Raw genomic sequence first — 25359 nt, 5'->3', positions numbered from 1 at the left:
CTTCTAAAGCCTGGTGCAATAGGGTCTCTCCCCTCCCCAGCTGGGAACCAGTGGAGTAGAGCGAAAAGGTCCCAGGTAACCAATTGCTAACAAAAGCATTCATCTGATGACTGAATCGAACACTTCTTCCATCTCCATCTCTAATAGAAAAAGGCAAAGAACAATTCAACACACTTATAGTTTTCTATGGCCACAGCAGATAAGACTGTGAGTTCAAGTATACACAAATCACATTTTACAACCTTCAAGACACTTTAATCCATCAGTAGTTTAATGCACACTTGTTTGAGAGCTGCATGTTAAAAATTATACAGGTTTCACCTGATGTTTTTAAGGTTGTCAAAACATACAAAAACATTTGAGTAAGAGGTATACAAATTAGCAGCAGTTAACTAAAACTCATACTCCGATTAGCATATTTATCAGATTTACACCAGAAAAAACAGCAACACATAGTCACTTTTTATGCATAGTGTGTGCGTGCGTGCACACACACGTGGCAAAAAAATCCAACAATTAGAATTTGTTTTTAAAGTAAGGACCTGGCTGGGAATGTGGCTTAGTGGTAGAGTGCTTGCCTAGCATGTATGAAGCCCTGAGAGTTCAGTTCCTCAGCACCACATAAACAGAAAAAGCTGGAAGTGGCACTGTGGCTCTAGTGATGAGTGCTAGCCTGGAGCAAAAGCTCAGGGACAGTGCCCAGGCCCTGAGTTCAAACGCCAGGACTGGCAAATAAAGTAAGGACTGGATGGACTTTGGTGACAAAATTCCATACCAATCAGATACAGAGACCTCAACAAGACAGGAAAGGCCAAAAAGTCCATTGGTCTCACAGGTAAAAATACCTCATGTTAATACTGCCCTGAAGTTGAGAAGTAGCTCAACGGTACAGCACATCTACACCAGGAACCCCGAGTCTATGTCTAGCACAAACACACACATAAGAAAGAAAGGATCAGATATACAGAAATGTATGAACTACAACAAGCTTTTTTGTTCCTCTGGACAAGTAGCTATTGAGGCAGTGGTGGTGGGAGGTCTGAATTATGCTTAGAAAATGGAATTATGGTTTAGAAAACTACATACAGGGGCTGGGAATGTGGCTCAGTGGTACAGTGCTTGCCTAGCATGCATGAAGCCCTGGGTTTGATCCTCAGTACCACATACACAGAAAAGACTGGAAGTGGCACTGTGACTCAAGTGGTAGAGTGCTATTCTTGAGCAAAAGAAGCTCAGGGACAGTGCCCAAGCCCTGAGTTCAAGCCTCAGGACTGGCAAAAAGAAAAAGAAAATTACACACAACCCTAAATTCCATGCAAAGTTTGGAGCTACAGAATGGAAGAAACACAAATGATTCATCACAAAACTATAGTATGTAGATTTAAAAATATTAAAATCAAAGCAGATTAAACAGTAACTCAGGCTTCTATTTAAAGGTTCAGAACAATCTATTTGGGGTACATTTACAATGAGGTATTTATTATATAAGGTTTCTACTGTAACGGATATCTTGAGATAATAGTCTGCTTTAATCATTGGTAAAATAAAGGCATGTGCATTAAAAATGTTCACACAGAGAAACAAAAACAACCGCCCTTTCAACTGTGGATCTAGGAAGCCAGCCTCCTATGTAGTCTGGCATCATGGGCCGGTCTCCTGAGTAGATGGAGCTGTCATCCACTCCCCAAAACACTGAGGCATGGAAATAAACCCAAAGTCTTACCCACAGCTCTGATACGAAAAAGCCCTCTCCCAGCCTGGTTCAGACATATCAGCTGTCCTTCAAAAATGGAGCTAGATGAGGTGGGAAACAGAAGGCCACAGGCAATCTGTCAGCTGAAGGCAGCAATCCCTGGAGAATAGGCCTAGACAGAGAAGCAATCATGGCTGCCAACTTGGCAATCCCCAGGGCTTCACTGAGGACAGGCAGGGCAGGATCGCTGTGTGGATCCTGAGGAGCAACTGTCCTCCCTTCCTTCCCCATGGGGCTGACATTCCATATTCTTTACCACCTGGCTCCAAATGTCGTGATGCAGAGATTTCTCTTCATTAAAGACAATTAAAATTTATAAGTTCCATTTCAGAACCATCCATGAGGGTCCCTCAGCTAGAAATGGGTTCAAAAAGGAATCAGCCAGTTTCGGGAGCAGGTGGCCTGTGGTTAGCTCTGAAAGACAACACAACCTTGTAAAAAATATATATATACACACATATATATAAAAGCCTAAAAATAACCAACATAAATAAAATCCTCTCTGCCTCGATTTGTTCTAAACGCTAGAACAACTGGAGGAGGTTTGGGGTAGAGCTGTCGCTGAGCTGGTCTCCAAGTAAAGACCTGGGTTTCAAGCTGCCTTTCTAAGTTGTCAGATTACTAAACAAGGCACTGGGTAGCCCATCCATGGCTAGCTTCCATTAAGAAGAGCCCAGGGGACTTGGTAGGTCCAACAAAATCCCTGGGCCAGCTGAAAAGGGACACGGAAATGGCTTCATGGTCAGAGCGGCTGGCTTCTCATGTCCCTTTGAGCTTCTGTTAGTTTCTGGATCAGATAGCGTTTGTCACGACCTTCCTTAAAAAAAAGAAGAAGAAAGAGTTGGACAGTGTGTTTCATATACTTGAGAATACATACCATCATTTCTCCCTAACAAATTAATCTGAGACTCAGAGGGAAGATTTCATTCACCAAGTTAATGCAAGGACCTCTGGTTTGGTTTTGTCTCTTCCATGTATAGCCCCTTCTCCAGCCTCTTTGTCCACCACAGCTACTCAAAGGTACCTGACAGGCCCTGTGGGGTGACTCATGCCTGTAATCCCAGCTACTTGGGAAGCAGAAACAAAAGGATCCTGGACCAAAAAAACGTAAGACCTTCTCTGAAAAATAATTGAATCGAAAAGGGATGAGGGTGTGATTCAAATGGTAAAGCACCTGCCTAACAAGCCTAAGGCCCTGAGTTCAAAACGCCAGTAGGGAAGGAGGGAGGGAGAATGGAAAAGAGGAGAGTGAAGAGAACAGAGGTCTAGCTTCCCATCCCACACAACATAAAACCCCAGTTTCTTACCAGGTCCCCCCAGGGTATGCTGATGTCATCTGGCCTTGCCCCATGATTTCTTGGCTCTGCAGCCACACAGCCCCCACCCCGCCCTAGAAATGCGCAGCTCACCGCCTGCTCTAGCATTTGCCTCTCTCCCCTCTTAATTAGGAGCCATCATACCTGCTCCAGCCTCACCCCTCCATTGACCACCAGCCCACTGACCACCTTCTTGGCAGCCATTACAGCTATGAGAACTGATCTTATTGCTTTTCTTATTTTTTGTTGGTCATGGGGCTTGAACTCAGGGCCTGGGCATTGTCTCCAAACTTTTTCATTCAAGGCTAGCTAGCGCTCTACCACTTTGAGCCACAGCTCCATTTCCAGTTTTCTGGTCTTTCATTGGAGATAGGAGTTGCACGGACTTTCCTGCTGGGGCTGGCATCGAACCTTGATTCTCAGATCTGTCTCCTGAGTAAGCAGTATTATAGGGGTGAGCCACCAGCACCTGGCTCTGATCTTGTGTCTTTAACCCCTTTAAGTCCTTGGCCTATCTCTATAAAGGATATGAGTGAGCAGAAAGTTATGCAGCAGAAGAGGGCGTGGCCTGGAGTGTGAAGATGGGGGCGAGGCCTGGAGTGGAGGTGGAGGGGCGGGGCCTGGATTGAGTGGGCGGGGCCCGGAGGGATGGGTGAATGGACAAGCAATAAAGGGTGGGGATGAGTGGGCGGGACCTCAGTGGGGTGGGAAAAGGAAGTAGTGAAGTCAGGATGACCACACTGCACCCATCCTGCAAACAGCAGGGCTTTGTGGTGTTTGATTTAATGCCTGGCTTAATGTCTGGTTTAAGCCCAGGCTTCCTTACCAGGGACAGTTGCTCCCGGAGCTGGTCCACCACCCGCTTGTGTGCTCCCGCCAAGGCGATGAAGTAGAACATAATGAGACTGCAAGACAAGATGGACGGATGGGTCACCAGGGGGCCGGGGGTCATCGCCTGCCACTAAAAAAGCAGCCCAACACATTTTGTCTGGAATAGGGTTTTTTGTTGTTAGAGAAAAAGAAATGCAAGGGTCAAACACTATGGCTCCCATCTATCATCCCAGCTACTTGGGAGGCAGAGGTAAGAGAATCTAGGTCCAGAGGCCAGACTAGGCAAAAGAGTTAGCAAGACCCTATTTCAAAAAAACAAACTAGGTGTGGTGGTGCATGGCTGTAATAGGAGAAGCATAGAGCAGGGAGCCAGCTGGACAAAAAAACATGAGATTATGAGAGAAATAAACTTAAGAACCACCTGGAGTGTGGCTCAAGTGGGCAAACAGAAGGCCCTGCATTCAACCCCCAAGCCCCAATACTAAAAAAAAAAAAAAAAAAAAAAGGCAAGCCAAAAAGCAAATGGCTTGTGTGGTTTTATTTGGCCATAGCAGATGAGTCTGATTTGTGCACTGTTTTATGTTTTTGAAATTGTGTGTGTTGGTATTGGGGCTTAGAACTCAGCCTCACACTCTAGCTCAAAGCTGGCACTAAAGCAGTTGAGCTACATCCTCTGGTCTGGCATTTTGCTGTTTAATTGGAGATAAAGAATCGCACAGATGATTTGCCTGCCTGGGCTGGCTTCTAAACTCCATCCTCAGATCTCAGCCTATTGAGTAACTAGGATTACAGACACGAGCCACCAGCACCTGGCAGGATAATTCAATTTTGATTTGAAAGTGATCAACGATTATTTCCTGACTTTTGTGCACTCCAAGTGGGGGTGGTTGAAGGTACCTCTGGGGTGACCAGAGGGCAGGCCCCAGGAAAGGACAGACACTATCAGTGAATAATTGAGGGAGGGGAAGGGCAGTGTCCTCTCCAGTGTCCCCCAGGAAGAATGGATAAAGCCAGTCAAGCAGCCAGGAGATCTGACACTGAAATCAGGTAAGAAAGTCACCACTAGGTGGCACCAGCCAAACACAGCTGGTGGACAGACCAGGAGCAGCAGCTGGAACACTAGATCTTGGAGATTTTGGCCAGGCTAGTGGCAAGACCCTCACTCCCCTTCCACCCCAAGTTATTTCACTGATATCAACAACCCGCCTGGTACTGTCGGATCACTGTTCTCGACACCACAAACCCCTCCTTTCTTCAAAGAACAAGCTATTGGAAGGAGCTGTTGGCGGCAATATTAACAACAGGCAGCATTTGTTGGGATTTATGAGCCAGGCCTGGGGCTAGGTGCTTTATAGGGGATCATCTTTCTGCTCTCTGACACAGGGACTGTTATTATGGCCATTCTACAGAAGGGAAACTGAGGCTGGGATAAGTTCAGGAGCTTGTCAAGTACAGCAGGAATCTGGAATGCCCAAGGCCTTTGATGAAGCCTTGGTGACCAGCCTGTAGCAGTACTGGGAGGTGGTGGAGCTAATTTAGGTGGTTGGATCTGCAGGGAGGAGAGGTTGTTGGGGGTGTGGCCTTGAAGGGGATATCAGGACCCTGGGCATTTCCTGTTTCTCTCGCGATGCTTCTGGCTTCTATATACTACTTGTACAGTGTTGCTATGGTCCCAAAGCAATAGGGCCAAATGACCACAGATGAAAACCTCTGAAACGGAACACCAAAATAAATGGCTCCCCCTTCCAAGTTGATTCTCTCTGGTATTTCTGTCTCAGTGGGGGAAGGCTGAGTAACACGCTGTTTCCCAGATGGAGCCACCATTGCACACATATGTATACCACACCCAGGAGCCACCGGGAGTTTCTCACGGACCAGATGATCATGAAGAAGGGCACCGCGAAGGCTTCCGACGTGATGGCCCGGACCAGGGACTGCAGCGAGCTGGGGAAGGTGCTCACCATCTTGGGGATGACATCCCAGGTGGTATTGAAGTTGGTGAATGGCCCACAGGCTTTCGAGGAAGGGATGCTGCAAGGACAGACCCAGGGGCTCAGACTGAGGCATGCCGCACAGGCCTAGGGTCCCATTTCTACCTCCTGAGCAGCTGGGATGATAGGCATGCGCTAACACACTCGACACTTGGTATCTTCTAAATGTAAGACCACCCCTTAACTCAGTTGGAAGGAACAGGGCAATTTCATATGTCTTTCTGCTTTCTGTCAGACTTTTTAACTCTTTTACAATGACCATGTACTGTGTTGATAATAGGAAACAAAGGCGGGGGGGGGGGGGGGGAGAACCCAAGAGACTAAACAAGAAGTCTTCAGAAAAGAGGATGGGATAGGAAAGAGCCATTGTCGCTCACAAACAACGACAGCCATCTCCAATTCCATAGTCCAGGAGGAACCACAAAGCTCCAACTCGCACACGACCTTGAAGCCAAGATGGAGCCAAGGTGGTGTCTGTAGGTGGATTAACAAGTCAAGCCAAGCCTAACTGATGGAGTCCTATTTACCGGGACATGCTGATGGTCAGAGGTATGACAGCCAAACACAGGCCAATCAGCAACACCAACAGGAAGAAGAAATTCGAGTTAGATGATCGGAACTGCCTGGGAGATGGTCTGCAGGTGTAGAGAAGGCTCAACTAAAGAAGAAAAAAAAGAGAGAGAGCAATGAGTACAGCAGTCCTGAGAGTCAGTGAGGCCACTCCCGCCTTTTCATGATGTTTTCTCTGGAGTGTGGTCCATAAATACAGGCCCCAGGGAACACAGCTTACTCTGGCTTCAGGAAAGTGTGTTGATGAAACAGAGTAGAAAGGGCCAAACACACGAATTGGGGGTGTTCAGGGCACAGCCATAGATTATAGGCAACCTACACAATGCTAGATATAGAATGGTCCCCTGAAAGTACAGCCCTTAAAAATGATGACAGGTGGCAGTGTGTGTGTGTGTGTGTGTGTGTGTGTGTGTGTGTGTGTGTGTGTGTGTGTGTGTGTGTGTGTGTGTGTGTGTGTGTTGGTACTAGGGCTTGAACTTCAGGACTGGTCACTGTCTCTTAGCTTTTTCCACCCAAGTGTGGTGCTCTAGTGTTTAAGCCATGCCATCAGCCTGGCATTTTGCTTTGGTTGTTGTTGTTGTTATTGTTACTGGTCCTGAGGCTTGAACTCTGGGCCTGAGTGCTGTCCCTAGCCTTTTGTGTACCAGGCTAGTTAGCTCTACCACTTGAGCTACAGCTCCACTTCCGGCTGTGTTGGTGGTTACCTGGAGATATGCGTCTCAGGGACTTTCCTGCCCAGGCTGGCTTTGAACTGTGATCCTCAGATCTCAGCCTCCCGAGTAGCTGGGATGAGAGGTGTGAGCCACTGGCACCCGGCTTGTGCGGTTATTTCTGAGACGGAGTCCATGGGCCTACCTTCTTCACATAGAAGATGATGATGAACTTCAGGGTGGCGACGGCGGGGAGCAGTGGGGAGAAGAAGGCTCCGATCCAGCAAATGGTCTGTCCGTACACGATCCCCAGCACATTGTCCGGGATGGCAAACTCCTGCTGCCCCCAGCACTGAATCAACTTCGAGGAGGAGCAGTAGGTCACCAGGAGCCTGGAACACAAACCACACCATCTCCCACCTCGGCTACAGGCGTCTGTGAAGGCCTCAAAGCCAAGCCCACCAAAGCCAGGCTGTTGTCACGAAACGGCTAAGTCTTAAATAATACACTGAAATACATACGGCTCTTAAATACTCTGAATTTACTGAACTCTGGTCTCAGGAAAACCAGGCTCTGAGTCTCAGCTTCACAAAGTAAGCCATCGGTACAAGTGCTCGGGACTTCTTTGAGGGCTATTTTCATTGGCGCGAAACCACCTTCCATGAAGGAAACAGCTTCCAAGGATGCTGCTACAGGCCGGAACCCCTTCCCAGTACCCCAGAGGCTTCCTCCACGAACCTCAGGACCAGGTACCCGAGATCCACAGACCCAGCTATGGATTCACGCCCTACGAGTGGGCAGCACAGCTGAAGTCTAAGCCAAGAACCCAGTCAAATAGTACCCAGTCCTGAACATGACCTAAAAAGATTCCCCAGCCCCTTTCTACTTTAGTTTTTCAGATAGTTTCAGGCTTTGCCCAGGGCTTTAAGATGATCTTCCTATCTCCACTTCCCACCCAGCTGTGATTATAAATGTGGATTACTACGCTCACTCAGCTTTGTTGTTATTGTTGCTGTTGGTCTTAGGGCTTGAACACAGGGCCTAGGTGCCATCCCTGAGTTTTTAGGCTCAGGGCTAGTGCTCTACCGCTTTGAGCCACAGCACTACTTCTGGTTTTCTGGTGGTTAACTGGAGATAAGAGTCTCATAGGTTTTCTTGCTTGCTTTGAACTGTGATCTTTAGATCTCAGCCTCCTAAGTAGCTAGTACTACAGGCATGAGCCACTGGTCCCTGGCTCAGTTTGTTCTTTAAGGCAGAGTCTGGCTAATTTTCTCCTGGACTATCCTTAAACCTTGATCTTTCCATCTGTGCCTCCCGCAAAGCTGGGGTTACAGGCATGAGCCACCATGCCTGGCTAAATTGTAGATTTTTAATACATTCATAGTCACCATATTTGTGTCATTTAAAATAAAGGTTCTGTTTTGTGTGTTTGTAGTGGTCTTCTTGAACGCCAGGTAAGTGCTGTACCACTGAGCTATATTCCTCATCCTAAAGTTTGTTTTTGGTAGTACTAGGGCTTGAACTCAGGGCTTTGTGTTTGTTGGCTGCTGCTCTACCACTTCAGCCACGCCTCCAGCCTGGCTTTTTGCCAGCTATTTTGGAGATGACGTCTCACCATCTGGGCTGGCTTCAACCCACTATCCTAAAGCTCTCAGCCTCCTGAGTAGCTAGGATTACAGGTATGAGCCACCAGTGCCTGGCTAAAGTTTTGGTGGTGATTGTTGTTGTATGTATGTGTTTATGTGCATGTGCTGAGGCTTGAACTCTGGGCACTGTTCCTTAGCTTTTTCACTCAAAGCTGGCCCTCTATATCTTGAGCCACAGCTCTACTTCAGTTTTTGGTAGGTAGAGATAAGACTCTCATAGACTTTCCTGTCTAAGCTGGCTTTGAACCTCAGCCCTAAGATCTCCACCTCCTGAATAGTGAGAATGACAGGCGTGTGCCACCAGTTTCTGGCTATTCTGAGGCCTTTATGGCATAGCCTGATTTAACCTCACTTGCTGTGGGCTCCACAGCTGCCCATGTCACCGCTAGCGGGAGGTAGTGCTGGGCAGGTCAGGAAGCCTGGCGCCCTGCAGTCCAGAAGTCCACACCGACAGGGTGTTGGCCCTGCCCAGGGCAGGAAGCCTTGAGGAGGGAGTTCCATTTCTACCCTCAGTGCTGCCTAATTTACACAGCATAGCTAATGTGGGGTGATGTCAATGGCCTGGGGCCACCTGCAAGTCACTGGTAGTGTCCCTGGCTTCTTGGGGACGCTGGAGCCATCCCGCATTTGTGCAGTCACTTACTTTCTAGGGAAATCCACAAACAGCGTCACAGCCATGATGATGATGAAGTCGAAGACCATGAGCTTGTACATCTCTTGCCCCACTTGGGTCTCCCAGCACTGAAACCGAAAAGGACAAAAAGACACACTCAGAGGGAGTCAGGATCCCGGACCTTTCCCACCACCTGTCCTTCCCCCAAACTCACCACTCCTTCCATTTTTCAAGGCTCCAACGGTGCCCAGAAAGAGGATGGGAGCCACACCCACCCCTCCATAGCCCCTCGACCTCCGGATGCAGCCCAAGGCGGCCGCCGGCCCTGTGGCTCACTCACCGGGTAGAGCTTCTGGTTGTAGCCACAGAGTTCGCAAGCATCGTCCCCACAGGATGTGATCTTGGAGCCCAGCGTGAAGACCAACACACAGATGGTGGCCAGGCGCATGAAGACGCACCTGCAGGGCAGCAGGGGACAGGGCAGGGGCAATGCACAGGGCACCATCATTCCAGCACCAAGACAATACACGTGGGGGCAGTTTCTGTGCTAGAAACAATGGGAAGTTCTGCAGGTGGCTGCTGGTGATACAAAGATACTTTATTATTAGTAGTATTGCTACTACTATTATTATTCTTTTAATGTACCAGTCCTGGAGCTTGAAGTCAGGACCTGGATGCTGTCCCTTATCTTTTTCACTCAAGGCTGGTGCTTTACCACTTAAGCCATATCTCCATTTCCAGCTTCTTTGTTGTTGTTGTTGTTGGGGGCATGGGGGATTGGTTAACTGGACATAAGTAAGAGTCTCACACTTTCCAGCCTGTGCTGGCTTCAAATGGAGATCCTCAAATCTCAGCCTCCTGAGTAGCTTACAGGCATGAGCTACTGGTGCCTAGCTGCTACTTTTTTTAAAAAAAGATTTCACCTAAGTGCTGGTGGTTCTCAGCTATAATCCTAGCTCTTCAGGAAGCTGAGATCTCAGGACCACGGTTTGAAGCTAGCCCAGCAAGGAAAGTCCCCGTGAGACTCCTATGTCTAATTAATCACCCCCAAAGCCTAAAGCGGAGCTCTGACTCAAGTGGTAGAGCACTTGGTGGATTTGGCACACCCCTAGTTAGGTGTTACCTGAGGATGGTGAGCCGGACCTCAAAGCCTGGGGAGTAATCCTCGTAGCGGATGATTTTAGAGAAGATGATGGGGGTGATGAAATTGGCCAGTGTGATCACAATAGACGGCAGGTAGGATATCACCAGGTTCTCGCCAAAGACCATCTTGTCAATTTCCTGGGGGAGAAAACAGCATGCACAGGTCAGGAGGACGAGAAGGGATGCTGAGAAACCAAAGAGCTGAACTCAGGCCGGCCACCGTGATGGTGTCATGGGCCAATGTCCATCCAACACTGCCCGAATCACAGGCCATCTCCTTGGTGGAAGAAAAACAAACTCTTGGACGTATAAAAGTAAAGTTTATTTTTTTTAAAAATGCCGCATATCCTACACAAATAAATAAGCTAAAGGATTTTCAAGAATGCGGTGTTAATTGACTTGTTATAACTGTCTTTGTTCTTTCATAGTTATCAATCACAGTTTTCCAGGGTAAACACTAAATTCCCCCCCCCTCCACTCCACTTCCAGTTTTTGAATGGTTAACTGGAGATAAGAGTCTCATGGGGACTTTGCTGTCCGGGCTGGCTCTGAACCACAATCCTCAGATCTCAGCCTCCCAGTAGCTAGGATTACAGGCATGAGCCACTGGTGCCTGGCTAAACACTGAATTTCTTAGCCATCCCTGTAGCTGGCTAGCTACAGCCATGTAAGTTAATTCTATCTAAGAAAGTATGAGTAGAAATTTCCAGTCAAGCTGCAGGTCATGTCCTCAGAGGATGAGACTGGCCCTCCCCAGCCTCTTCACCTCATTCTCTCTGCTGAGAACAGGAACACAGTAGGGAGCTATTTGAACTATAGAGAGAAGGGCCATAGCCCATGGACAACAGATCCCACAAGATGGTTCGAACCTGGGCCACTAGAACAACTTGAATTACATTTTCCCGTGCCAGTACTGGGGCTTGAACTCAGGTCTTCATGCTCTTGCTTGGTTTTACTGCTCAAGGTGAGCGTTCTACCACCTGAACCACACCTCTATTCCAGTTTATTTTTGGTGGTTCACTGGAGATAAAAAGTCTCATGGACTTTCCTCTCTGGCCTGGTTTTCAATCAGAATCCTCAGCTCTCAGGCTCCTGAGTAGTGTGGATTACAGGCATGAGTCTCCAGTGCCCAGCTCTAACTTGGATATTTTTTTGGTTTCATTCTTGTTTTGAGACGAAGCTTTGTTCTGTAAGTCAAATTATGCTGGGATTGCAGGTCTGTGTCTCTACACACTCAGCTTCCAGAGTGTGTGTGTGTGTGTGTGTGTGTGTGTGTGTGTGTGTGTGTGTGTGTGTGTGTGTGTGTGTGTGTGTGTGTGTGTGTGTGTGTGTGTGTGTGTGTGTGTGTGTGTGTGTGTTGGTCCTGGAGCTCAAATTCAGGGCCTAGGTGCTACCCCTGAGCTTCTTTACTCAAGGCTACCATTTTACCCACTTGAGCCACGGCTCCACTTCTGACATTTTGTGTGTGTCGTTAATTGAAAGTAAGAGTCTCACGGACTTTCCTGACTAGGCTGGCTTTGAACCGTGATCCTTGGATCTCAGCCTTCTGAGTAGCTAGGATTCTAGATATGAGCCACTGGAACCCAGCTCTTCCAAAGTGCTTTCTAAAAAAAAAAAATCACTGCTATTTATGCTAATTGGGGCTCCAGCTATAAGCAGAGGAATTGGAGATAAACGTTAGGCAACCCAGACGTGAACACAGTGAATTCCAGGAGGAGAAAGAATCTCACACACTCAATTTTAGACCCTTCTGAATTTCCTTCAAGGTGGAAATCTACCACCTCTGATGTTCTGTTCCCCTCTACTTAGCACAATGTCCCCGCAGAGTGCAAGCTGGGGGTGGGGGGTAGAGCACTTACTTTTTTCATGTGCTCTTGGGAGAAGGTAGTCGCCACATAAATGGCATAAAAGCACACGGACAACACAGCCAGCACGAGGCCGTTCAACACCAGCCTCAGAGAGTAGATGCGGATCGTCTCCTCTGAGGTCCTCTCTGCTATTTTCTGCCGGATTCTTTCTTCTTCCAGGTCTGCCTGAGGACCAAAGAAAACTTACCGGCAAGCACTGGGATATTTTGGGTGAAACCTGTGGTATATTCTCCATCCATCTTTTTTTTTTGGTCTGGCGTGAGGCATGAACTCGGGGCCCTAAGCTCTTTTGCTCAATGCTACTGCTCTATCACTTTGAGCCACAGTTCTACTTCTGGTTTTTGAATGGTTAATTGGAGACAAGAGTCTTACGGGGACTTTTCTGCCTGGTCTGGCTTCAAATTGTGATCCTCAGAGCTCAGCCTCCTGAGTAGCTAGGATTATAGGTATGAGCCACCTGTGCCTAGCAGGACTTCTTATTCTCACTTGTCCAACATAAGCAATGCTTCTCACAGATTCTCAGCAAGTGGGAAAACAACGGTGTGATCAAGACAGCAGAGGGGAGAGGGAGGACACTGTATCTCAGCCCACTGCTGTGGGTCCCCACCTCCCTTGTGGAGCCTTGGGGAAGGAAGTTAGGTCTTTGGGGTGTGGCCTCCAAGGGTGTGGAGATCCAGGTCACCAATACCCGCTTCCATTCATCTGGAAAATGACTAAGGAGAGACTGGCTGAGGCCAGCGATGGCCTGGCACACGCTGGCCAGCAGGGACCCCGCAAGGAAGAGGCCGGCCGCACTCACCCGGAGCTCGTACCGTAGGCTGCTGTGCCTCAGGCTGGCCGTGCTGTGGCTGGTGATGCAGAAGTCCCAGCCTGCGAAGATCTTGTTGCAGTAACTCTGGAAGTGCTCCTCGCTCCGAATCAGGTTGATTTTGAACCCCTCCACCGACCTGACCCCCCCCAGAACACAAGGGCTTTCTGGTAACAGCAAGGCCTATGACAAGGCCTATGAATGAGCTGCGCTGACAAATCTAAGTAGTTAGCCTTACACTGGCTCAAGCCTGTCATTCTAGCTACTTAGGAGGCTGAGACTGAAGGATCCTGGTTTGAAGCCAGCCCAGGCAGACGAATCTGAGTGACTCATCCCAATTAACCGGCAGAAAAGCTGGAGGTAGAAGTGTAGCTCAAGAGGTACGGTGCCAGCCTTGAGCAAAAAAGCTAAGCAAGAATGTAAGGCGCAAGCCTGGCGCAGGTGGCTCACGCCTATAATCTTAGCTACTCAGGAGGCTGAGATCAGAGGATCGTGGTTCAAAGTCAGCCTGGGCAGGAAAGGCTGTGAGATTCTTATCTCCAATAAACCACTCAGAAAACCGGAAGTGGCGCTGTGGCTCAAGTGGTAGAGTGCTAGCCTTGAGGTGAAGAGCTGAGGGACAGCACCTAGGCCCAGAGTTCAAGCCCCAAGACTGACAAAAAAAAAAAAAGAAAGTAAGGCCCTGAGTTCAAGCCCCAGTCCCCATAAAGAATTAATTAATTCCAATAAAATCCAAGAAGTTAGATGTGGCTGTATTTTAGGTCCATTTGATATGATCAAGTTTTGGACCACTCGAAACAATTGTGTCCACTTAACCAGGTATGTCATGGTTCAAAATTATTTTGGTTTATCCATCTATGGAGCCCAGGCTGGTCTTAAACTTGCAATCCTCTTAACTTCAGCCTCCCCGAGAAGCAGGATCATAGGCATGCCCTACCACACTCAGCTCCAAACTCAACTCTTTAAGACAGCCTGAAGATTAGCTGTATGATCCTCTTCCGTGAGGCAACTTGACTAACTTTGGTGGTGATATTTCCTGTCCATAAACACACAAATCCTTCTTCCTGCCTCCGTGCCCTCACACCTGGCAGTTTCCACTCACTCCCTACTCCATAGATGGTTCTTTCCCATGACCCTTTTCCTAGCTTGCCCCTTCCATCTGGATGTGGGGTGACCCTCAAAGCCCTCAGGTTGAAGGCTGGGCTCCTAATCTCACAGTTCTACTGGAAAGCATTGCAACCTTTAGGGGCGGAGCCTTGTGGAAGGAAGTTAGGTCTTTGGGGCGTGGCCTCGAATGGTGTGGGGATCAGGCCCCTCCCATTCCCTTCTCCTTCCCTCTCTCCTCAGCTGTGGCTTACTCAAGGAGAATGTGATGAAACATTGCTACCTTTTCACGATCCAAAGGAGGCTCAGGGCCAGGTAGGCGATTGTGCTGATCAAATAAGCGAGAGGCAAGTCATAGGTGAAGTTCTGGAATTTCACCCCATCAATGGTGTAGTGTCCGTAGAAGAGGCTGGTCCCTTCCAAGAAACCCTGGAACAGAGAGCCAAGCACATGAGCTCAGACACGTCAGCTCAGTGCAGGTGACCAGGAGTGGAGGCATCTCTGCTCATCTTGTATTCCTAGACACCAAAACAGCCATAGGGGCCAGAGGCAACTCCGTAAGTGTTTGGGGGCAGTGGTGGGAAGGAAGGGGTTGATAAATCTTGAGCAATGAAATACCCGGATGGGGACATTATAAATGATACAGGACTCCAGGCATCCACACGCAGTGAGACCAAGGGAGGACACTCTTAGGGGAGGAATACAAAGGTGCAATGCGTATGTGTTTCTGATCATATCAAATAATAGTTATCAAAATGAACTCCAGTTAATGATAATGAGGGGTTCTTTTGTTCCTTCCTGGTTGTTTTCTTTTCGTCTTTTTCATTTATCTGTCTTTGGGAGGGTAAAGAGGTGGCCACAGAAATGGAGAGCCAAAGGATGAACAAATGCAGCAGTGGTGCTCACTAGACACTGTGTAGAAAATGAACTATACAACTTGTGGGTGAGGGCAGGAGTATTCTTTATCTGACATATATAACTGTAACCCCTCTGTATATCACCTGTATGATAACAATTGTGTAAAAAGCTCAAAAGAGAAAATAAAATACCCAGATGAATCATTCCCCCAAATTGGAAATAAGGCAACTCTCTTATGAGTCAGGACATCTCAAGAATCATATCCTTAGGAATAAATATTTAAGTGTAAGTCTTGTACTCTGTAACTATTAACTTGATGTTAAAAAAAAAATACTAATCATCAAAACAACTTGGAAAGCATCCTATCTTCATGGATAGGGAGCCCCCTGGCAGAGAATCCACACGATCTTTGATCAGATCCCAGCTGGCTTCTGGGTAGAAACTGACAAGCTCATCTGAAAGCTCTTCGGGGATTGCAAGGGACCGGGCAGAGCCAAAACCACCTTGAAGAAAAGAATGAAGCTGGAAGATCTCAGCTTCAAAACTTAACTCCGAAGCAGGAGTAATGGACACGGGGCGGAAGAGACATTAGCTTATCCAGCAATGAATCAGTGCATCGACGGTCAACTAATTTCTCAAGATGAAGGCACCCCAGCCAATCATACCAACACATCTAGACAGCCACATGCAGAAAAATGAAGGCAGACCATGGTAAAGGCGAGGGAGGGTATGGCTCGGCAGGAGAGCAAATGGGAGGTGCTGAGTTCAAATCCCAGTGCCATCCAAGAGTACAAAACAAAAACAAACAACAAAAACCCACCTTGAGATTGCTTTCTACTGCCTGGCATGGACAGAATTAAACAGGGACAGCTTGTAGAAGAAAAGGGAATTGCCTGTATCGCCAGTGGGAATGTAAGGTAGTGCCGCTGATTCGGAAGTCAGACTGTTCTTCAGAAACTTTTAAACTCAGGGCTGGGAAGGTGGCTCAGTGGTAGAGCGCATGCCTTGCATGCCAGAGGCCCTGAGTTCGATTCCTCAGCACCACATAAGCAAAAAGAAAAAAAGCCGGAAGTGATGCTGTGGCTCAAGTGGTAGAGTGCTAGCCTTGAGCTGAAGAGCTGAGGGACAGCGCCCAGGCCCAGAGTTCAGGCCCCATAACTGGACCCCCCCCAAAAAAAGAAGTAAGTTTTAAACTCAGGGCTGTCATTTGACCCAGGGATTCAAATTCCTTAGGTGTCTACCAAAAGCAGTGTGGGCACACAATGGCAGTAGTATTCACAAGGTGTTAGAAGATGGATACAAATGCCCACTATGAGTCAGTAAAATGGGACTTGGCATGCAAGTAAATATTATTCACCAATGAAAAGGAACAAGGGGAATCAGGACTAGAGGCATGGTTCAGTAGGAGAGCACCTAGCAAACAAGGGTGAGGCCCTGAGTTCCAACCACACAATATCACCACCACAAAAAAAAAAAAAAAAAAAAAAAAAGTAACCTGGATGCCAGTGGTTCACACCTGTAATCCTAGCTACTCAGGAGACTGAGATGTGAGGATCAAGGTTCAAAGGCAGCCTGGGTAGGAAAGTCTAGAAAGTGAGACTCCATCTCCAATGAGCCATTGGAAAACCGGAAATGGAGCTGCGGCTCAAGGTGGTAGCGCTAAGGCCCTGAGTTCAAGATGCAACAAGCGAGGGGAGACACTCACAGTGCCGGAAAGCAGGTCTATGGCGTAGCTGTAGAAGTAAATGAGTCCGGAACTGCTCACAGGGTAGACAGTGCACTGCATGTCTGTCAGAAAGAAAGCAAGAGGAGGAGCTGCAAGAGGCTGTGCAAACAGGGGACACGCCTTTAGGTATGTCCCCACGTATTTGCATGCATCTACATGCAAGTAACTGAACCCCAGTGGATCCAACACAGTCTTTTCTGCTTGACTGCTGATTCTTGCCTGCCTTCCTTCTCCTCCCTGAGCAATCATGTCCTTTCTGTGCACATTGTGGTCCTATGCACATACAGTGCAGGTTTTCTGACTGTCTTGGGTTCATGTTTCTGTGTTTCAGGATTTTGAATTATCATTGCACTTCAACACATCACATAAAAATGCATATATTTATTCATGCTTCGTTATTCAGTATTTTTGTGTGTGTGTGCCGTACTGGGGCTTGTACTCAGGGTGTGGGGTATTGTCCCTTAGCGTTTTTGTTCAAGGCTAGGGCTCTACTTGAGCTCTACCACGTTCAGCTTTTTTGATGCTGAACTGGAGATAAGAGTTTCATAGACTTTCCTGCATAGGCTGGCTTCAAGCCATGATCCTTAGATCTCAAGCTCCTGAGTAGCTGGGATTATAGCCACTAGTTCCCAGCTTATTGGATCCATTTTTAACATCAGTTTTCATGCTACTTAAGGCTTGAATGAGTAACTCACCTCTGCTTTGTATCAGTCAGTTTTGCTGTATAACAAACTACCTCAAGATGTCAATAACTGAAAACACTCATGAGCCACTGGCTTGAGTATATTCAGGCTCTATATTCAGAATATATCTAGACTGAGCCAGGAGAGACTCAGGGCTTCTGGTTATGCCCAGCTATGTTCCCGATGACCTCACTGTGGGCTTGGGGCAGCCTTTCTCATGGAAGATCACATGATATAGCCTAGCCAATCACAGGAAGACTTCTCAAGAACTCACTTAGACAAAACAAGCAATGGGACAGGAAGAATCCCCACAGTGCCAGTCAAAAAAAACAGAAGATAGGAGTGTAGACAGAAGAAGCCCCACCAAGCGTGGTCTCCAGAGTGAAGATCATATGACAGAGGAAAAAAAAAACCCTTTGCAATCACAGGACCCTAAGAGCTGTGGAGTTTTGCTTTATTTTTTTTTTTTCCTTTTTCCCTGCAGCATAACCTAACCCATCGTGGTGAATTCCAAGTCTGACAGAACATGAATGAAGGTAAAAGCAGGTCTTACACTCACCAATGTCGTTGAATGGAATGAGCACAAAGGTGCTGTTGGTGATTTTGTACTTGGTGAGCAAGACCGGGAGCAAAACCAGCGTAAAAATGATGAGAAATATCACCGAATTCAGCAACACCAGGAACCGCAAGAAGGAGAAATAAGACCGAATCCCAGTGCCAAACTTCCCTGGAGAGAAGAAATTCAGAATGTTGGTGATCCACATGACAGAGTAATAGATTCTCCATCAGCCATGCAGGGCTGAAGTTGGGGATACCGGGTCAGAGGTATGCAGAAGGAACCTAGCTTTCTTTACCTCTCTACCTGTGGCTTCAAAGCACTACTTCCCAGAGCCTTTATTTTCTTTTCTTCTTTTTTTTTTTTTTAAATTTTTCCTACAAGGAAGATGTAAGGTGAGGAAAAGCATTTCTTGCAGGAATTCCTCATCGATCCATCACTGATAGACTGACTTTATGACACCCAATCACCTCGTATGTACATATATGAACTCTACCCTGCTCCTTTGCTGTACTAGGTGAGACTTCTCTTTTGATGGTACAGGGGATTTGAATTCAGGGCCTAGCTTGCAATGAAGACTATGTTTTCCACCTATACCCTGTCCCTCCCTACCTCTAGTCTTCTTTTTCCTCCATCTGGCACCCCAAATATACAAAGCTGAACCATCTAAGCACAGCAAAGCAGCTGTTTCGGCCCCCAGACCAGAGTCCCTCCCTTCCTCTCTCCCTTCCTTTCTTCTTTCCTTCCTCCTGCTCTTTTCCTTTTGTTTTTTGTAGTTCTGGGAATGGAGCCCAGGACCTCATGCATGCAAGGCAGGCACTCGATCACCGAGCTACACTCCCAGTTCCCAAACTTCTGTTTCTTAAGTCCTTCAGTCTACAGTACTTCGTTCTAGCTGCATAAGCTGACAAACACAGCACTGTGCTGCACAATGGGAAAAGCAGAGGTTCTTGGTATTTTCACAGCCATGGGAACCTTTCCTGCCTCTGAGCCTCACATCTCACCAATGCTTTGAAGTGTGCCAAGTCCAGGCAGTTTGCCATTAAAAGGTATGGATGTGGCTGGGCATTGGTGGCTCATGCCTATGATCCTAGCTACTCAGGAAGCTGAAATGTAAGGACTGAGGTTTGAAGACAACCCAGGCAGCAAAGTCCATAACAGTCTTATCTCCAATTAACCAGCAAGAAGCCACAAGTGGAGCTGTGGCTCAATCACAGAGTGAAAAGCCTAACCAACAGTGCCCAGGCCCTGAGTTCAAGTCCTAGTAAAGCCTAATGACTGTGATATGATTCCAAGACCTCTACAGCAATCAAACAGAGGGTAGACTGCTATGTATGACTTCCCTTAGCATTTGTACTCAAGATTCAGGCTCTGCTATGACCCTGTGTGGCTTGTCGCCCACAGTCATCATGGGAGGAGTCAGAAGTGCAGACGTGAGGGGGGCTCCTGGGCCTCTGGATACCTTCGATGCTGCGGATGTCCTTCCGCCACAGCTCCAGGTGGTCCGTCATCTCGTGAGCCTTCTCCAGGAACCGCTTCCAAGACTTGCTGCTGTACCGCTTCCACTGGTCCCACTCCGATAAGTACTGCATTTGTGTCTCCTGAATGTCCCTGGTGACAATGGATAAACAGTGGTCTATACATACATTGTAATGTTATTCAGCCATGAAAAAGAATCTGATCTCTGCTACAACTTGGAAACATCATACTAAGTGAAAGAAGACAGAAACAATATATGGGAGAAGGGAAGAAGGATGGATGAATGAGAAGATGGATGGATGGATGGATCAATGGATAGGTGCATAGACAGAAGAATGGATGGAGAAATGGATGGGTAGATGCATGAGAGGATGGAGAGATGGACAGATAAATGGGTGGGTGGGTGGGTGGGTGGGTAGGTGGATAGATGGGTAGATTGGAGGATGGATGACGGATGGATACTGGATAGATGGATAGATGGGTGGTTAGGAGGGTGGGTGGATGGATGGATGAGAGAATGAATGGCTGATGGGTAGATGGGTAGACAGGGGTATGGATGGGTGGATGGATGGGTAGGTATACAGGATGGATGGATGAATAGGTGAATGAGTGGACTGGGAGATGGGAGAAAGGATGGATAGATAGATAATGGAGTGCTGGGAAAATGGCTGGATGGAAGGATGAACAGAGAGATTGATATTTTAGGTTTATGACCCATATGTATTTAAAGAATAAAAGAACATCCTTTACATGGCACTCAAGGTCTCTCTTAGGTAAATCTTGGCTCACAGGCCTCTCTACCTCTCTCCTAGGCCCAATCCCAAGTCTATCACATGATTTCTTGACCCTACCTTGGGTCTTGGCATTTGCCCCTTTCCAGTCAATAACAGCTACATTCTTGCCCTTCCTCCTGCTGTTAAAGCCCGTTCCATCCACTTCCACCTCCCTCTTTCCTTCCCCCGGCCACCTCTTCCCTGCTAAGTTACTGAGCACAGCTCTTTCCATTCACAGCATCTAGACTGGCAGCATGATCTGCTTATACCACGTGCTGGTTCTAAGCTTGGCCTCGGGAGGCCTGAGCTCAACTCCTCTCCTGGAGCCAGGCTAATACGGAGAAGGCTGAGCTACACAGGCCTGCAGCCAGCTGACCCCAATCAGGATCACAGAAGCACCTGCCCAGCCACAACTGGCCACAGCTGCCTCCCAACTTGATGAAACTATTTAGGTTTCTAAAACATAGAGGGTGAGTCACTATACACCCAGCTTTAAGGAAAATGAGCTCACTCCTTCCCATTGGCCGAAGAGGATTCAGGAAGGGGTTCAGGAGGTGGAATGCAGAGCCACAATATGGAAGGAGCCTGGGTCCCTGAGTGATAGCAAGTTTCCAATGACTTGAACCTAGAATTCTATGTAAGCAAGAAATACACTTATAAAGCCAGATGCTGGTGGCTCATGCCTGCAATCCTAGCTACTCAAGAGGCTGAGATCTGAGGATCCTGGTTCACAGTCCAGGCAGGAAAGACTGTGAGATTCTTATCTGTGAGTAACCCACAGAAAACCAGAAGTGATGATGTGGTTCACGTGGTAGAGTGCTAGCATTGAGCAAAAGAACTCAGGGACAGTGCCCAGGCTCTGAGTTCAAGTCCCACAACTGACCAAAATAAATAAATAAAAAGAAAATAAATACACTTAATAAGCTGTTATGCAGCCTCTAGGTGACGAATGAACAGACCTCAGCCGCCGCTTCTCGGAGATGTTCAGTGCATACTTCCGGATGGACTGCCTGTTGAGGTTTTCTGTGATTTCTCCCTCTCGTTGAGAGCTGTAAGAGTCTGATGGCTTCAGCAATATGCTACTCTGCTTATCCCGGGCAAGGACGGTGGTTCTCCGGCGTGTGGCCGACCGGTAGCTGGGCAATTCTTGAAGGAAGTTCACAGGTGGAGAGGAGAAGCAACTGGAATCAACAGAGAGGTTCTCTAAGGAAGAAAAGGGAAGGCATCAGTCACACCTTGGCATTAGCCAAGAACAACACTGGTACAGCTGGGTGCTGGTGGCTCATGCCTGTAATCCTAGCTACTAAAGAGACTGAAATCTGAGGATCATTTTTTTGTAGCCAGTCTGGGGAAGAAAAGACCCTGTGAGACTCATCTCTTAATTATTCACTCAAAATCTGGAAGTGGCTGGGCTGGGAAGGTGGCTCAGTGGTAGAGCACTTGCCTTGCAGGCCTGAGGCCCTGGGTTCGATTCCTCAGCACCACATAAGCAAAAAGAAAAAAGCTGGAAGTGGCGCTGTGGCTCAAGTGGTAGAGCGCTAGCCTTGAGCTGAAGAGCTGAGGGACAGTGCCCAGACAGTGCCCAGACCCAGAGTTCAGGCCTCATGACCGGACCCCCCACCCAAAAAAAATCTGGAAGTGGCACTGTGGATCAAGTGGCAGAGCACTAGCCTTGAGCACAAAGAAGCTCAGGGACAATGCCTGAGTTCAAGCCCTACAACTGATCTGACAGAGAGAGAGACAGAGAGAGAGAGAGAGAGAGAGAGAGAGAGAGAGAGAGAGAGAGAGAGAGAGAGAGACTATAACCAAACCTTGCAGATAGCCACTCGCCTGAGGCTAGAGAAATCATCTGCAGGTAGGTTCGTTGACTGGAGGTGTTCACGAGCACGCTTTAAGTTACACTCTGAGTGCTGTAACTGTCTGTAGCCACTAGGAAAATGTGTGGACTGTCTGCCAAATGGGGCTAGTAATATTCCTGTCCCACAGTGTGGGGTGCAGTGTTGCAGGTGGACCGAGGCTGCTGAGGACTGTGGTCCTGGCATGTCATGTTCAGACCTGGCTTTACAGGGTTGCTGGGGACCGGCTTTGCACAGGGCACAGGGTTAAAGGCGTAGCAGATCCTAGGAGAGCCCCTAGCCTATCCCACAAGGCTCCAGGACCACCAGGCAGGACCTGGTCCCACAGTGAGAGGCACACAGAGTCCAGTACCTGGGGCTCTGCCAGTGGCCACACAGCTCCTCCGAGCTCCATCTACCTTATCTGTCTCAACATGCCCTGCGGATATGACACACAGGCTTAGTAACAGAGACTCCCCTGACTCACTGGACCCCAGGGGCCACAGGGCCTCACGCTGCCAGGAGGCCCCGCCCACCTCAGGAGCGGCCACAAAGAACTATTATGAACCACAAACAAAGGTCTTTAAACAGACAGCAGAAGACCTATTAAATATTCAGCAGCTGGGGGTCAGAAACCCAACCCCAGGCCGAAGCAGGGGCTGACTTGACAGGGTGGCCTGGCACCGGCTGGCCCAGCCACTACAGAAAGGGTCGGCAGGGGATCTCTTGTGGGCATGACGTACACCACCCTGGGGCCTCATCCGCCTGATGAGGAAGGAGGGCTTCATACAATGTACATTCACACGGCCTGGGTCACTGGGAGCTCACTTTGTGGCACGTGACTGAAGGCTGCTACGCATCATCGCATGTGACACCCCCAACTCTGATCACCATCATCCCTATTGTAGGCCGGGCATGGTGGCTTGTGTCTGTGATCCCAGCACAAGGACGAGGGAGTGGACTGTAGTCTAAGGCTGGCATCAATGTAAGACCCTATCTGAAAAGTAACTAAACTAAAAGGGCTGGGGGTGTGGCTCAAGTAGCAGAGCAACTGCACAAGCAAGTATAAGGCGCTGCGGTTCAAACGTTGGCCCCAGAGATAAAACAAATCCAAGCAGACTTTCCATGTGGCATCTTCACTTTTCTTATGAGAGTCCGTCCCCTCTCTCCAGGAGACCAAGCACTTTTCAAAGGATGCTATCACCCACTTTCCCGCTCACCAACAGAGGCAGGCACCCAAGGCTTCTCTACCCTGAATTATTTTTAACTTCTGGAAGTAGTGGGATTTGAACTCAGGGCTTTGTGCATGCTTGGCAGGCACTCTACCACTTGAGCCACATACCCAGCCCTTTTAGCTTCAGGTTATTATTATTATTAGTTTATTTTTAGATAAGAGCGTGTACTTTTTGCACAGGGCTGCCTTAGACTGTGACCGTCCTATCTCTGCCTCTTGTGTAGCTGAGATTACAGGTGAGTACACCACCATTCCTATCTTCTCACTTGAGAGAGTGTCTTGCTAACTTGGGTCTTTGCTGGTCTCCCATCGCCACCCTCTCATCTCTGCCTTCTGAGCAGCTGGAAGAATATAAATCAGCATCTCAGTTACTGGTGGGAGGTTCACTGAGATGGTCCAGCTGAGGGGTTGCTGTCAGCGTGGCCTCTGATGTCCTGCAGTCAGGGTGTGGCTGTTTTCTCACACCGGGGTATGACCCAGGCACTGGGGAGCCACCATTCAGGAATACCGTAAACTCCCAGGCTTCAGCCATGAGACTGTTACTGAAGTGGAAGGATGGTGCTACAGGGGCTGTGGGACCAGAAGCAGGCAGAACTACCTTCCCTGTCATTGAGTATTCTTCAGGCAAGGATAAAGCTTGCAATGGAAGCCAGGCACCGGTGGCGCACGCCTGTAATCCTAGCTCCTCAGGAGGCTAAGATCTGAGGATAGAGATTCAAAACCAGCTCAGGCAGAAAAGTCTGTGAGACTCTTATCTCCAGTGAACCATCAGAAAACCGGAAGTGGTGCTGTGGTTCAAATGGTAGAGCACTAGCCTTGAACTGAATTGCTCAGGGGCAGAGCCCAGGCCCAGAATTCAAGTCCTACAACCACCAAAAAAAAAAAAAAAAAAAAAAAAGCTTAAAATAGTGCCTGGTTCCTAGAGACCTTCTGCTTGAAGAATGAGTGAATGAATGGATGAATGAATGAATGAGTGAACATATGAATAAAACCATGGATGATGGGTAGATGAATGAATGAATGCATGTAGGAATGAGTGAACAGATGAATGGATGATGAACAGATGAATGAATGAATGAATGAACAGGAGAAGGCAGGCACTCCTGGACAGCATCCTCTTCGTCCTGACTTCCTTGGTGGCTCTCTGCAGAGGGTATCAAGTCCACCAAAGGACAGGGCCCGACCCGCCCACATGTGGGCCAAGCATGACCTCATCAGCATGAGAGCCACCTTCAGCTTCCTCAGCACTCACGCCAACCAACACCAGTGCAGACACATTGCATACTGAGTGCTCTGATTCCCTCCATGGGACCATGGAAACGCTGGGTAAGGGGACGGCAGGCTGTGGGGCCTGGGCCCCCTGCCAGTAACTGTGGGAATTCCAAGCATCTCCCCTTCTCCCTGGATGCTGGAAACCAGGACAGTACTGAGCACTAAGTACTTTTCCATCTGAAGTACTGATCATGAAGTGGGGTATGGTAGTACACTCCCAGACCTCAGGAGGCTGAGGCTGGAAGACTGCAGGTCTGGAGGTCGGGCCGGGACTACACAGGGGGATGAAGGAAATGGTCTCTTGGTCCTTACAAGATGACAAGCGGGAGTCATAGGGACCATCATACCATTGAGACATTGCTGCATCGTTTGCTCCAACTGTAGGAAACTGCACTGCTTGTGGCCATTTAGTGGCTGCTTCTACAGGGTAGAGAAGCTTCAACCCCAGGAACCTCACCTGAGTGGGGAGGGCCTCCTTTATCAGACAGAACGCGTTGGGAGGATGAGGCATGAGTCACAACAGGTACCTGGGTGTGGCACAAGCCTGGCAGGGCCTCACATTCTCCAGAGCCCTGGGTGACTAACTTGCTAATCAGAGTCCCAGCTGGACTTCATACCCAGGGCTGCCAGTATCAGGCAGGAGGGTGGAG

General features: G+C 48.3%; 1 protein-coding gene across 2 annotated transcripts in view; it reads right to left on the bottom strand.

Annotated features, from left to right (window-relative positions):
* Positions 1–269: 269 nt before the first annotated feature.
* Positions 270–25359, bottom strand: part of LOC138825590 (transmembrane channel-like protein 7) — a 30786-nt gene continuing 5696 nt past the window's right edge. Inside the window, exons 2-16 of one of the 2 annotated variants that reach the window (XM_070020257.1) lie at positions 21328–21571; positions 19579–19727; positions 18120–18287; positions 16857–16939; positions 14577–14722; positions 13181–13328; positions 12373–12546; positions 10494–10651; positions 9711–9828; positions 9401–9498; positions 7317–7503; positions 6419–6549; positions 5776–5931; positions 3896–3974; positions 270–2570 (exon numbers count right to left, since the gene is read on the bottom strand). In XM_070020257.1, the coding sequence (XP_069876358.1) occupies positions 2496–2570; positions 3896–3974; positions 5776–5931; positions 6419–6549; positions 7317–7503; positions 9401–9498; positions 9711–9828; positions 10494–10651; positions 12373–12546; positions 13181–13328; positions 14577–14722; positions 16857–16939; positions 18120–18287; positions 19579–19727; positions 21328–21571 (2114 nt within the window). In that variant the 3' untranslated portion in view covers positions 270–2495. The remainder of the gene's footprint in view (positions 2571–3895; positions 3975–5775; positions 5932–6418; positions 6550–7316; positions 7504–9400; positions 9499–9710; positions 9829–10493; positions 10652–12372; positions 12547–13180; positions 13329–14576; positions 14723–16856; positions 16940–18119; positions 18288–19578; positions 19728–21327; positions 21572–25359) is intronic. The other variant, XM_070020258.1, reaches the window with a different exon arrangement.

Source organism: Dipodomys merriami, unplaced genomic scaffold (genome assembly GCF_024711535.1).
Source record: "Dipodomys merriami isolate MVZ:Mamm:240054 unplaced genomic scaffold, mDipMer1.0.p SCAF_138, whole genome shotgun sequence".
Taxonomy (NCBI): Eukaryota; Metazoa; Chordata; class Mammalia; order Rodentia; family Heteromyidae; genus Dipodomys; species Dipodomys merriami.
This window is presented reverse-complemented; position numbering and strand designations above follow the sequence as displayed.